At 44.4% G+C, this 15,502-nt stretch overlaps 1 protein-coding gene across 1 annotated transcript in view; it reads left to right on the top strand.

Annotated features, from left to right (window-relative positions):
• Positions 1 to 7,612: 7,612 nt before the first annotated feature.
• LOC126443015 (tyrosine-protein phosphatase corkscrew-like) overlaps positions 7,613 to 15,502 on the top strand; it is a 223,504-nt gene continuing 215,614 nt past the window's right edge. The window contains exon 1 of the mRNA XM_050090863.1: positions 7,613 to 7,710. Coding sequence (XP_049946820.1) covers positions 7,700 to 7,710 — 11 coding nt within the window. The 5' untranslated portion in view covers positions 7,613 to 7,699. The remainder of the gene's footprint in view (positions 7,711 to 15,502) is intronic.

The following is a 15,502-nucleotide window of genomic DNA, read 5'->3' as shown; positions in this document are numbered from 1 at the left end:
AATTCAAAAGTAATAGCAGTGTATATGGCTACAACACTAGGAGAAAGGATGATCTTCAAAGTTAAATCTAACTTTGGCTCAGAAGGGGGTAAATTATGCTGCTACAAAAGTCTTCGGTCACTTATCTAATAGCATCAAAAGCCTGACAGATAGCCATATAGCATTTAAAATGAAATTAAAATAATTTCCTAATGGCAACTCCTTCTACTCGTTAGATGAATTTTTGGATAGAGTAAGTGGGTAATTTCCCAACCCCCACAAAACATAAACAAAATTAAAAATATTGAGTGTCATGTAATATTTTGTCTAACGTAATATCTTGTATAGACACCTTTTATTAACCTGACGCGTTCCACAGCATTACGAAGTGTCGTATTCATGATCTATGGAACAAGTACGAATCTGATCTAATTTCTAAACAGTTTCTGAAATACTGAACATTTCGCTGGTTGCCACCCACACGTTGGTGACAGAAAAAGTGCGCGATGGATTCCGAGACCGTCGATTCCCGAACAAAAGGCGATTCGTGTGCAGGTCTGCATGCAGTTAAAGCCTTAAGTCAGAGGAGCTTCTTTGAAGTGCTATCACTGCTGATGAAACTTGGCTACCTCACTTTGATCCTCAGGGCAAACAGCAAGTGGAAATCTCCTTCATCACCAACCCCCGAAAAAGCAAAAGTGGTCGCTTCTGCTGGGAACGTTACGGTCCTGCACACACCCCAGTAACTGGACAATACTACAGGGATTTCCTGCAAACATTGCAAGTCCGTGTCAGGAGCAAGGGACCACATTTTCGTGAAGCAGGCTGGATGCTGCACCACGATAATGGGCGGCCGCATATTGCCAGTGCTGTTGCTCAATATCTTGCAAAAATCGACGTGAAGTGCATCCCTCACCCTCCCCGTATTCCCTAACACGAAGAGACGCCCTCGTGGGAGGCATTTGCAGTCGTGATAAGCGGAAGCGATTTTTAAGGACCTCTGAAAAAATGGTTTCCAGCACGCATTTGAAGACTGGAACAGATGCTGGGACAAGTGCATCGCATTCATGGGGGGACTACATTGATAAGGACCATCAGAATAATGATGAGTAAAGGTATGTTGTAAACAAAAATTATGATCTTTCTTATTGAACAGCCCTCATAAGTATAGTACACAGCAACGTATCACCTAAACCGAACCAGAGGTAAAGCAAACAATGATAACATTTTGAACTGCACATTTTTTGCTGTTGGATAGTTGGAAATTGAGTATCACTGTAACTATGACAAATATCGAAAAGACAGGCTCTTCATGGGTCTTTGGTATGAAGCTATAACTCGAAAGAAATCAGTTTCGTGCGCCAGTTAGTTTTCCTCAGAATCAGATGAGAGGTATTATATACATTAGCGAAGGAAACGCGTAAATGCGAAGCAAGTGGTTTTTAATTTTTTTAAGGAAAAGCAGTTCTTCTTCTTCAGTAGCGCTACAGCCCTTGGTGAGCCTTGGCTTCTTCAACAATCTTCCTCCACACTTCTCGGTTATTTGCTGCTCTTTTTCCACCCCCGGACTCCCATACTGGAGATATCCATTATTACCTCGTCGATCCATCTTCTCCTAGGTCTCCCTTTTCGCCTAACTGAATGGATCATACCTTTCATCATTTTCTTTGGAATTCTATCCTCTGCCATTCTCTCAAAGTGTCCTATCCATCGTATTCGCTGTGATGTCTCAAATTTTTCTATGTCCCTGCCTCGTATTAACTGTTGTAATTCGGCATTGTAGCATATTCTCCGGCCTTCTTCCTCCCTTATTGGCCCAAAGATTTTGCGTAGTATTTTCCGTTCAACGCTTCTTAGTGCATTTTTATCGTGTTCTGTCAACGTCCGTACCTCTGAGCCGTATGTGATAACTGGGCGGACTAGGGAATTATATATTAGCAGTTTGTCTCGTAACATGGCTATTTTTGAAAAGCTGCATATTTGCAAAGTAAGCTCTGTTTCCTGCTTGTATTCTTTCCCTTATGGCCTTTCCAATACTGTTGTCATTTGTTATTAGAGCTCCCAAGTAATTAAAAGAGGACACTCCACTGAAGCATTTACCATTGATGTTTAGGTTTTTAGGGGTTCTTCTGGCCTCAGATTGTGACATTACCTTATATTTTGTTTTGTTTTCATTTACTATGAGGCCAATTTTTAAGGCTTCTGTTTCCATTGCCCGGTATGTTTCTAGGAGTGTATTGGTATGTCTTCCTACCATAGCAACGTCATCAACGTACGCACATATCTGGCTAGTTTTCATAAATATGGTGCCTGTTTTGTTGATTTTATTTACTACGCTATGCAGGGCTATATTGAATAAGACAGTGGAGAGGCTATCCCCTTGCTTCACACCTTTATTAAAGTCAAAGCTTTCACTTGTTCTGCTAAGGACCTTTACTTTTGCTCTTTGTCATTGTCATTCTGATTAGTCTTATTAATTTAGCACATATACCAACTTCTTTCAGTACTCTGTATAGTTCTTACGATTTATGCTGTCAGAGGCTTGTTTGAAATCGATGACTAGGAAATGCAGATCTATATCATGTTCATAGAACTTTTCCATCATTTGCCTTATCACAAATGTTTGATCAGTTGCCCCTCTGCCTGATCGAAAGCCACACTGATATTCCCCTAGTATGCCTTCTGCACACTTCTGTATCCTTTCGTTCAATATACTTGTCAAGATGTTATAAGCTGTACGTAGAAGTGTTACACCTCTATAGTTTTCACATGCTGTTCTGTCCCCTTTCTTATAAATTGAGACTATTATTCCAATTATCTGGCATAGTTTCTGTTTCCCATATATCTGATATTTATGTGTGCAGTTCCTTTATTACAGCCTCAGCGCCAGTTTTTATTAATTCAGCAGTTATGCTGTCTTCCCCTGGGGCTCGATTGTTTTTTGACTTGTGCGGAGCCTGGGAGACCTCTTGTATACAGTTGGCGTTCTTGCCTCGTTGGTTTCATTGTCTACTTCCAGCTCCAGTCTTCCCTCCTGTGCGGCTGTCTCTTCATCTTCTAGGCTGGTGCTTGGTGTATCTTTGAAATACTCTGCCCCTCTTCCCACTATCTCTTCTTCCTCCCTTATCATTTCCCCATTTTTTACTGCAACAGGCCGTTGTCTTTGGTCGGAATCTGTCCTCTACCGAATAGACAAACTCGAGGAATTGATATAATATTCATTCATTTGCATGTAGTTCAATAAGCTTTTATTGTTCACAGCAAGAAAATAAAAAAAACCATTTTTCTAATGTACTGGTGTCAGCCGCTTCCTCGAAACCTCCGTTACTTTCCCGTGAGGCCTTCTCTGTTGCTGCTGCTACTACTATACACTACGCCTGTTTGTTCCTAACTTTTAACAGTACATGAAACAACTGTTAGCTTGTAGGTAAGCCCAACGGGTACAATGCACAATTAATACATTAAAGAGCCAAAGAAGCTGGCACACCTGTCTAATATCGTGTAGGGCGTGTGCAAGCACGCAGAAGTGACGCAACACGACGTGGCGTGGACTCGAGTAACGTCTGAAGTGGTGCTGGTGGGAACTGAATCCGGGAATCCTGTAGGGCTGTCCATAAAACCCTAAGGGTACGATGGGGTGGAGATCTCTTCTGAACGGCACTTCGCAAGGCATCCCAGATGTGCTCAGTAATGTTCATGTCTGGGGAGTCTGGTGGCCGGCGGAAGTGTTCAAACTCAGAAGAGTGTTCCTGGAGCCACTCTGTAGCAATTCTGGACGTGTGCGTTGTCGCATTGTCCTGCTGGAATTGCCCGACTCCGTCGGAATGCACAACAATGGACACGAATGGATGCAGGTGACCAGACAGGATGCTCACAGACAGAGTCGTATGTAGACGTCTGGAGCGTCCCACATCACTCCAGCTGCACGCGCCTCACACCATCACATGCCTCCACGCAGGCTCCACGGATTCGTGAGGTTCTCTCCACACTCTTACACGTCCATTTGCTCGACAGAATTTGAAACGAGACTCGCCCGACCAGGCAATATGTTTCCAGTCACCAACAGTCCAGTTGACGGGTCCTTTGACTCCGAAAGGCCCTCTCGATGATGTTTCGTCGAATGGTCCGAACGCTGACACTTGTTGATGGCCCAGCATTGAAAACTGCAGCAATTTGCGGAAGAGCTGCACTTGTGTCACGTCGAACAATTCTCTTCAGTCGTCGTCGGTCCCGTTCTTGCACGATCTTTTTCCAGCCGCAGCGATGTCGGAGATTTGATGTTTCACGAGATTGCTGATATTCACGGTACACTCGTGAAATGGTCGTACGGGAAAATCCGCACTTCATCGCTACCTCGGATATGTTGTGTCCCCATAGCTCGTGTGCCGACCAAAACACCACGTTCGAACTCGCTTAAATCTTGATAACCTGCCATTCCAGCATGACGATAACTGCGCCACTCGCATGTTGGCCTATAAAGGGTGCATCATAATTAATGGCGTAAACGCATACAGTTGAAAGTACACGATGCTAGAAGCAAAAAAGTCTCAGTAAACATGGGAGGTCTGAAACGCATACCTTAAGAGCTATTAGCAGTTACTGATCTTAAGTACTGTGAAACAAATCTCTTCTACTGCAAGCTCTTTCCTTTCCATGTTTTGGGAAGTGGCAGTATGGGCCAAAACAAGGAAAAACTGTCCAGTAAGCATGTGCTCTAAAATGCATACGTTCGAAGCTATGAGCACTTTTTCGTCTTCGCTACTTTGAAACATGACTCTTCTAATGGACAAATGCTCGTAACGTTTAAGATAGGCATTTTAGAGCACACATTTACTGGACGCTGTTTTCTTTTTTTGCTCCATACTCCCACTTCCCAAAATATGGAAAGCAAGGAGCTTGCAGTAGAAGAGATTTGTTTCACAGTATCGAAGATCAGTAATTGCTAATAGCTCTTAAGGTATGCATTTCCGATCCCATGTTTACTGAGACTTCTTTGCTTCTAATATCGTGTACTTTCAACTGTATGAGTTTACAATAAAGTTATCTTTGAACTCTTCCATTTGGTCCGTATTTGCATACAAAAACAGAAAATTGAGTCCGCCTTGATGCAAAACACCTTGTTATTCGTTTATTTCTTTATTATCCCAAAGTAGTTTCGGCGACAAATATCACCATCATCAGTGCGGTTTTTTAATCTAAAACGTGCAGGAAATGGCACGGTTATACAAACACCGTAAAACATTATTAAATTTTTACAATTCGTCTTTTGAAATACAGTTTTCTATTGATACTTTAATGCTACCTTATTTGTTGTATGTTACAGCATGTTTTAGGCAATTATTGGCGTTTACGCCATTGATTGTGATGCACCCTGTGTAGGTGTTGCCCATCGCAACGCCGTATTCCGCCTGTTTATACAGGGTGTCCGAAAAGTCTTTCCCTGATTGCATAAATTGATAACTCAGGCTAGAAGAAAGATCCAAATATGAAACTGGTGTCTAATTGTTTACAAACTATCAAGGTTTTTTTTCACACATCAGTAAACTTCCACTTCCATTGTTGCCCAGTGACAGTACGCGTCGATATGACTTTGCTGTCGAAATGGTATCACGTATGGGGGACGATGATGGTTATCTCAGACGAATTGCCTTTTCCGACGAAGCGACGTTTTTTTGTCAGTGGAGTAGTGAACCGCCAGAATGTGGGCATTTGGGGTCACAGCCCCCTGGCGAGGTCACGGAGTGCACCAGAGGCAGTCCAGAGGTGAATGCTGGGGCGCGCTACTGCACGATCGAATTACCGGGCCATTCTTCTTCGCTCAGGCTACCGTCACACCTGCTGTGTATCTGGACATGTTGCAGCTGTATGCTGTTCCTCGGCTGCTTCAGTATCACCCCGATGTCTTGTTTCAGCAAGACGGTGCACCGCCTCATTGGGGTTTGGACGTCCGTGCCTGTCTCGATACGACCTTTCCTGGGTGACGGGTTGGTCGCGATGGGCCAGCGGTTTGGCCTCCACGCTCTCCTGAGGTAACCCCATTAGATTTCTTTTTATGGGGTTATGTCAAGGACGAGGTCTACCGAACACGTGTAACACCGTCTCGAAACCCAGCGGCAACGGATAACCACAGTCGTCGAATAGATCCCTCCTGTGAAGTTGGCTAATGTGTGGACGGAAATTGAATATCGCCTAGATGTGCTACATGCTACCGAGGGTGCTCATGTAGAAGTTTACTGATGTGTGAAAAAAACTTTGATAGTTTGTAAACAATTAGAGACCAGTTTCATATTTGTATCTTACTTCTAGCCTGAGTTATCAATTTATGTAATCAGGGAAAGACTTTTCCGAAACCCTGTACATCTCTATACAGGGTGTTACAAAAAGGTACGGCGAAACTTTCAGGAAACATACCTCACACACAAAGAAAGAAAATGTGTTATGTGGACATGTGTCCGGAAACGCTTAATTTCCATGTTAGAGCTCATTTTAGTTTCGTCAGTATTTAGTACTTCCTCGATTCACCGCCATGATTTCGTACGGGATACTCTACCTGTGCTGCTAGAACATGTGCCTTTACAAGATCGACACAACATGTGGTTCGTGCACGATGGAGCTCCTGCACATTTCAGTCCAAGTGTTCGTACGCTTCTCGACAACAGATTCGGTGACCGACGGATTGGTAGAGGCGGACCAATTCCGTGGCCTCCACGCTCTCCTGACCTCAACCCTCTCGACTTTCATTTATGGGGGCATTTGAAAGCTCTTGTCTACGCAACCCCGGTACCAAATGTAGAGACTCTTCGTGCTCGTATTGTGGACGGCTGTGATACAATACGCCATTCTCCAGGGCTGCATCAGGGATTCCGTGCGACGGAGGGTGGATCTATGTATACTCGCGAACGAACATTTCCTGTAACAAAGTGTTTGAAGTCACGCTGGTACGTTCTGTTGCTGTGTGTTTCCATTCCATGATTAATGTGGTTTGAAGGAAGTAATAAAATGAGCTCTAACATGGAAAGTAAGCGTTTCCGGACACATGTCCACATAACATATTTTCTTTATTTGTGTGTGAGGAATGTTTCCTGAAAGTTTGGTCGTACCTTTTTGTAACACCCTGTATTTGAATAGCGTGCCTGTACCAGTTTCTTTGCCGCTTCAGTGTACAATAAAGTATCCGTTCACCGTTGGCTCTCAGACATAGCTGTTTACTGGGCTTCAGAATGGCAGATTTGGCGCGTACACACGAAATTTTTGCGCTCTGATCTTCAGCATTGTCCATTCTGTACGTTCTGTGCTCTTGGATGCGGGCCGAATGTCGTGTGACGAAACATCGGACGGCCGCGGGCCGCTCGTCGTTTGTCCCGGATTCCCCCCACCACGGCGCCCCGCGGGCAACCTGCGTAGCCGCTCCCCTCCCCTCCCCTCCCCGCCGGAAGCGGCGCTGTCTGGCGGCGGAAGTGACGCGTGACGTCACGGCCCCCGCTTCCGGCCGCTCGCTCTTCCCTCTCCGTCGTGGCGCGTCAGTTAAGCGACGGTTGTCGACGCGTTTCGTTCGTTCGTGTGTTCGAGGCCGCTCTCTCTCTCTCTCTCTCTCTCTCTCTCTCTCTCTCTCTCTCTCTCTCTCTCCAGTGTGTGGCCTTGGGCGTGTGCGCGGCTGACCTTATGGTGTAAAAAATAAAAGCTTCTCTCGGCAGCCCGGCGTCAGCTGTGGAGTGCAGACATGCCGAACCGGTAAATGCAGCTAGCTGTTGCCTCTCTCTGTGTTGTAACGCCACTGTATACATTCAAGTTTGTTTGTCAAATTCGCTGTTTGCTATGCTCAGGTTTCGCCGAAAAAGCGCGCAGGCGTACCAAACAGTAAAATTTAACCTGCGTATCTCTCTCGCGAAGTATTTTGAAGCGTGGCAGGTGCAGAGCAGAAGGAGACACAACCTTATGTGTTCGAAATCTGCTCCACTTTCCGTATCTCAAACTTAACAGACAATATCCTGTCAAGCAACTGGCCATTGTTTGACAAACGCGTGCGATAACTGTGATGTTGGTTTGTCAAATCGGCCGACAATCAAACCTTGACTCAAGCATATATCTACATCTACATTCATACTCCGCAAGCCACCTGACGGTGTGTGGCGGAGGGTACCTTGAGTACCTCTGTCGGTTCTCCCTTCTATTCCAGTCTCGTATTGTTCGTGGAAAGAAGGATTGTCGGTATGCCTCTGTGTGGGCTCTAATCTCTCTGATTTTATCCTCACGGTCTCTTCGCGAGACACACGTAGGAGGGAGCAATATACTGCTTGACTTCTCGGTGAAGGTATGTTCTCGAAACTTCAATAAAAGCCCGTACCGAGCTACTGAGCGTCTGTCCTGCAGAGTCTTCCACTGGAGTTTATCTATCATCTCCGTAACGCTTTCGCGATTACTAAATGATCCTGTAACGAAGCGCGCTGCTCTCCGTTGGATCTTCTCTATCTCTTCCATCGACCCTATCTGGTACGGATCCCACACCGGTAAGCAGTATTCGAGCAGTGGGCGAACAAGTGTACTGTAACCTACTTCCTTTGTTTTCGGATTGCATTTTCTTAGGATTCTTCCAATGAATCTCAGTCTGGCATCTGCTTTACCGACGATCAACTTTATATGATCATTCCATTTTAAATCACTCCTAACGCGTACTCCCAGATAATTTATGGAATTAAGTGCTTCCAGTTGCTGACCTGCTATACTGTAGCTAAATGATAAAGGATCTTTCTTTCTATGTACTCGCAGCACATTACACTTGTCTACATGGAGACTCAATTGCCATTCCCTGCACCATGCGTCAATTCGCTGCAGATCCTCCTGCATTTCAGTACAATTTTCCACTGTTACAACCTCTCGATATACCACAGCCTCATCCGCAAAAAGCCTCAGTGAACTTCCGATGTCATCCACAAGATCATTAATGTATATTGTGAATAGCAACGGTCCTACGACACTCCCCTGCGGCACACCTGAAATCACTCTTACTTCGGAACACTTCTCTCCATTTAGAATGAGATGCTGCGTTCTGTTATCTAGGAACTCTTCAATCCAATCACGCAGTTGGTCTGACAGTCCATATGCTCTTACTTTGTTCATTAAACGACTGTGGGGAACTGTATGGAACGCCTTGCGGAAGTCAAGAAACACGGCATCTACCTGGGAACCCGTGTCTATGGCTCTCTGAGTCTCGTGGACGAATAGCGCGAGCTGGGTTTCACACGATCGTCTTTTTAGAAACGCATGAGTAGATTTCTAGTCTCCAGAAAAGTCATTATACTCGAACATAATACGTGTTCCAAAATTCTACAACTGATCGACGTTAGAGATATAGGTCTATAGTTCTGCACATCTGTCCGACGTCCCTTCTTGAAAACGGGGATGACCTGTGCCCTTTTCCAATCCTTTGGAACGCTACGCTCTTCTACGGTACACCTCTGCAAGAAGGGGGGAGCACACGCTTATGTTTCACAAGCAGGTGAAGCCTGACAAATTGTTCGATCGTCAACGGAGGCCTTATTGCTACGCTCATATGCGATGCAAACGAGGCAATGGTTTCGAGCGAATTAGCCGTAAGGAACACACTTTTTGCATTACCAGGCTCACATAAAAGCTGTGTCTGAACTGCAAATAATAAAGAAAAACAACGGAAACCGGTCACTAAAAACAGATTATCGAGTTAAAGAAATTTTTTTAACTCCGATTTCGTTGCCTTCCGTAGAGCAGCGGTGACGAGTAAAAAGGAAAACTGTCACCTCATCGTGGTGCACATGACGCCTAATATAAGTTTAGTGACAGATTGCGCTGTATTTTATTTGTATGTCGTTCAGACGTAGAGCCACGGAAGAAATGTTTGCTTGTAAACTTAAAACGGGCTTAACACAAGCGCTTACCCTTTGTACATACAGTATCTGTCAGAAGCATTCAGTCACCCATTACTGCACATTTATGTGGGGGATTGCCCACCTTTCGCCTTTATGACGACTTCAACTCTGGTGGAGATACATTGAAGCGACAAAGAAAATGGTATACGCATGCGTATTCAAATACTCTACTGGCCATTAAAATTGCTACACCACGAAGATGACGTGCTACAGACGCGAAATTTAGCCGACAGGAAGAAGGTGCTGTGATATGCAAATGATTAGCTCTTCAGAGCATTCACACAAGGTTGGCGCCGGTGGAGATACCTACAACGTGCTAACACGAGGAAAGTTTCCTAGCGATTTCTCACACACGAATAGCAGTTGACCGGCGTTGCCTGGTGAAACGTTGTTGTGATGCTTCGTGTAAGAAGGAGAAATGCGTACCATCACGTTTCCGACTTTGATAAAGGTCGGATTGTACCCTATAGCCATTGCGGTTTGTCGTATCGCGACATTGCTGCTCGCGTCGGTCGAGATCCAACGACTGTTAGCAGAATATGGAATCGGTGGGTTCAGGGGGGTAATACGGAACGCCGTGCTGGATCCCAACGGCCTCGAATCACTAGCAGGCGAGATGACAGGCATCTTATCCTCACGGCTGTAACGGATCGTGCAGCCACGTCTCGATCCCCGAGTCAACAGATGGGGACGTTTGCAAGACGACAACCATCTGCACGAACAGTTCGACGACGTTTGCAGCAGCACGTACTATCAGTTCGGAGACCGTGGCTGCGGTTACCCTTGACGCTGTATCACAGACAGGAGCGCCTGCGACGGTGTACTCGACGACGAACCTGGGTGCACGAAAGGCAAAACATTTTTTCGCGTGAATCCATGTTCTGTTTACAGCATCACGATGGTCGCATCCATGTTTGGCGACATCGCGGTGAACGCACATTGGAAGCGTGTATTCGTCGTCGCCATACTGGCGTATCACCCGGCGTGATGGTATGGGGTGCCATTGGTTACACGTCTCGGTCACCTCTTGTTCGCAATGACGGCACTTTGAACAGTGGACGTTACATTTCAGATGTGTTACGACCCGCGGCTCTACCCTCCATTCGATCCCTGCGAAACCCTACATTTCAGCAGGATAATGCACGATCGCACGTTGCAGGTGTTGTACGGGCCTTTCTGTATACAGAAAATGTTCGACTGCTGCCCTGGCCAGCACATTCTCCAGATCTCTCACCAATTGAAAACGTCTGGTCAATGGTGGCCGAGCAACTGGCTCGTCACAATACGCCAGTCACTACTCTCGATGAACTGTGGTATCGTGTTGAAGCTGCACGGGCAGCTGTACCTGTACACGCCATCCGAGCTCTGTTTGACTCCATGTCCAGGCATATCGAGGCCGTAATTACGAGCAGAGGTGGTTGTTCTGGGTACTGATTTCTCAGGATCTGTGCACCGAAATTGCGTGAAAATGTAATCACATGTCATTTCCATGTCCAATGAATACCCGTTTATCATCTGCATTTCTTCTTGGTGTAGCAATTTTAATGGCCAGTATATATAGTGTGTGTGTGTGTGTGTGTGTGTGTGTGTGTGTGTGTGTGTGTGTGTGTGTGTGTGTGAACAGCAGAATACGGCCCTGTGGTCAGCAACACTTATATAAGACGACAAATGTACGGCTCAACTGTTAGATCGGTTACTGCTGCCACACTGGCGGGTTACCGAGATAGGTTTGAGTGAGTTTCAAGGTGGTGTTATAGTCGGCGCACGAGAGATAGGGACACAGGATCTCTGAGGTAGCCATCAAGTGCGGATTTTCCCGTACCACCATTTCACGAATTCACGATGAATATGAGGAATCCGGTAAAACATCAAATCTCCGACATCTCTGCGGCCGGAAAAACATCCTGCAAGAACACGACCAGGGACGACCGAACAGAATCTTTGAACTTGGCAGAAGTGCGACCCTTCCGCAGTTTGCTGCAGATTTCAATGCTGGGCCATCACCAAGTGCCAGCGTGCGAATCATTCAACGAAACATCATCGATATGGGCTTTCGGAGCCGAAGGACCACTCGTGTACCCTTGATGACAGCACGACACAAAGCTTTACGCCTCGCCTGGGTCCGTCAACACCGACATTGGACTGTTGACGACTGGAGACATGTTGCCCGGTCGGAGGAGTCTCGTTTCAAATTGTATCGAGCGGATGGACGTACGTAGACAACCTCACGAATCCGTGGACCCTGTATGTCAGTGGGGCTGTCAGAGCTGGTGGACGCGTGTGCAGTGGGAGTGGTATACGTCCAGAATAATATTCCGACAGGTGACACGTAGATAAGTATCCTGTCAGATCATCTGCATAAATTCGTGTCCACTGTGCATTCCGACGGACTTTGGAAATTCCATCAGGACAATGCGACACCGCACGCGTCCCGAATTGCTACACAGTCGCTCCAGGAACACTCTTCTGAGTTTAAACACTTCCGCTGGCCACCAAACTCCCCAGACATGAACATTACACAGGTCTGGAAAAAAAAAAAAAATTGTCAGCTGCATGAGACATTTTTACTCAATTATATGTTTTAGAATGTCCTGATTTCTGAAGTGGTGTCCAATTTTTTTCTATCGCTTAAGGTTTTTCGCAAATTCAAACACACAAATTGGTAAAAGCACTCCTTTATTCAAAATTATGAAATACAATATTTTTTACAGCCAGTAAAACATTACACTAACGATATACTAACAATATTATACTTACTCATGTTTTTTGAAACCTTTTCTTCTTTTCCTTGATATTCGCCAAGTCCTTTTCCGATTTCCGTCATTATTTTCCCGCTTAAGCATCCAACAGTAGTCAGCAGGCATAGTGACATCCCACCTTCCTTGGTACCGTCTCTCGATGTCACGGACATGCTGGTGAAACCGCTGCCCCTGTTCTTCACTGTAAGCTCCCAGGTTTTCAGGAGAACTGTCTCTGTGGGAGTGTAGAAAAAAATGGACCTTCAAGCTCACCTTGCCGCCTTGAGCTTCGTATGCTGCCAGCATCCATTGAACAATGGTTTTGTAGTCAGGATGCTTCGTATTTCCCAAAAACTTTCGCACTACACCCTTGAACGATACCCAAGCTTCTTTTTCCTTCTCATTCACACTTTCTACAAAGGAGGTGTCTCTTAAAAGTTTTCTTATGTCTGGGGCAGTGAAATCTCCCTCTTTTCAACTTTGCTTGTGACAGCTTTGAGAATTTTCTACATAGGTATTTAAAACAGTCCCCATCCTTTTGCAGCGATTTTACAAATTGTTTCATTAACCCCAGTTTGATATGGAGAGGGGCAACAAAACCTTTTCTGGTGGTACCAAAGTAGTATTGATAACATTTTTCTCTCCAGGTTTTAAAGTTTCTCGGGGTGGCCAGTCACTTCTAGTCTAGTGCTGTTCTCTGGCTCTGCTATGCCACAAGCATAAGGAGCATGGGTATTTAGTAAAGCCTGCCTGCTGACCCGAAAGCATAGTGAGTATTTTGAAGTCCCCACAAACCATCCACTGATGGTCCTGATATTTGATTTTTTCCACGATAATGGCCAGATCGTTATAGTTTTCGTCCATATGCACAGAATGTCCGATCGGAAGCGATGCAAATTTATTTCCGTTGTGCAATAGTACTACTTTAAGAATAGTTTTGGATGAATCAGTGAATAGGCGCCATTCATTTGAGTCATACTGCATATCAAAGCAATGCACGAGTCCTTCCACATCATTGCAAAAAACTAAATTTCCTTCTTTTGAGAAAAACTGGGTAAATTCTTTTTCTCGGTGTCTGTGCGATGAAAATATGCCAGTTGGTAAAAAGTTTTTATTTTTTAATCTAGATCCTAACAGTTCGGCTGCATCTCTCGAAAGACCTGTATCTCTTACTAGATCATAGAGTTCACTTTGAGAAAATAGTTGAGGCCTTTCATCTTCGTCCGAAGAAAAATCTGAGCTTGATTCACCCTGAGGAGGTAATGTAACTTCGTCCCCCAACTCACTCGGGTGTTCATACGAACTGGACGGCGGCTGTGGGACAGGTATTTCAAAGCTATGGGGCACCGGACGTGTAGCTGAGTCAAGGTAGGGATAACTTTTGGTTCTTTTTTTTTATTATTGAATCCATCTTACGTCAACTGAACAGAAGTAGCAATCAGTGGTACGGTTTTTCTGCTCACGCCATATAATAGGAATTCCAAATCGAAATGCATTTTTCTTAACCTTAAAACACAAACGAAGATCTTCACATCTTCTACACACTTTATGCGGGGCCCATGGTTTACCTTGATCACTAAGTTTTAATTTAAAGTAAGCAAAATAAACTTTCCTCACAAAATCACCTATCTGTCTCTGTTGACTTTTAATAGTGTATTCACCACAGATATAACAAAAACTGTTTGGAGAAATAACACAACTTCTTGTAGCCGCGACTTGACAGAACCAACAGCACTGTTCACTTGAATAGCAATATGTCTACTGAGTTTCCTTGATTTCATGTGAGATACAACTCGTCATTTGACTTGTCGCAACACGATATAATTTTTAATAATTATTAAATTAAAAAAAACAATTAGGTTTATTACTACTGAACATAAATACTGCAATATACCGGGTGATCAAAAAGTCAGTATAAATTTGAAAACTTAATAAACCACGGAATAATGTAGATATAGAGGTAAAAATTGACACACATGCTTGGAACGACATGGGGTTTTATGAGAACAAAAAAAAAAGTTCACGAAATGTCCGACAGATCTCTTGCGCGCGTCGTTTGGTGATGTCCGTGTGCTCAGCCGCCACTTTCGTCATGCTCGGCCTCCCAGGTCCCCAGACCTCAGTCCGTGCGATTATTGGCTTTGGGGTTACCTGAAGTCGCAAGTGTATCGTGATCGACAGACATCTCTAGGGATGCCGAAAGACAACATCCGACACGCCAATGCCTCACCATAACTCCGGACATGCTTTACAGTGCTCTTCACAACATTATTCCTCGACTACAGCTATTGTTGAGGAATGATGGTGGACGTATTGAGAGCATTTCCTGTAAAGAACATCATCTTTGCTTTGTCTTACATCGTTATATGCTAATTATTGCTATTCTGATCAGATGAAGCGTCATCTGTCGGACATTTTTTAACTTCTGTATTTTTTTTTTTTTTTTTTTTTTTTGTTCTAATAAAACACCATGTCATTCCAAGCATGTGTGTCAATTTGTATCTCTCTATCTACCTTATTCCGTGATTTATTCAGTTTTCAAATTTATATTGACTTTTTGATCACCCGGTACATAAAAACCTATGCAATAGAATTTTTTCAATATTTTTTCCTGTTTTTGGGAGGTCAAAATCTATAAGAAAATGTTAAAAAATCCTATGTAGTTTTTTAGTCGCAGACCTGTGTTATTGAGCGTATGTCGGATGTCTTGCAACGTGTTACGGATTTTCACTTCATAGACAATATTTCACATATCTATATGGACAACTTCTTTGTATCGTATTTGTGCAGCGTGTAGTAGACATGTCAGCTGCAGATTATTGCAGCGTCCTCATTGAAAAATCGCTTCAATAAAGACATGTTGCTGCTCAGTAATACATCGTC

This window comes from Schistocerca serialis, unplaced genomic scaffold (assembly GCF_023864345.2).
Source record: "Schistocerca serialis cubense isolate TAMUIC-IGC-003099 unplaced genomic scaffold, iqSchSeri2.2 HiC_scaffold_1420, whole genome shotgun sequence".
Lineage (NCBI taxonomy): Eukaryota > Metazoa > Arthropoda > Insecta > Orthoptera > Acrididae > Schistocerca > Schistocerca serialis.
This window is presented reverse-complemented; position numbering and strand designations above follow the sequence as displayed.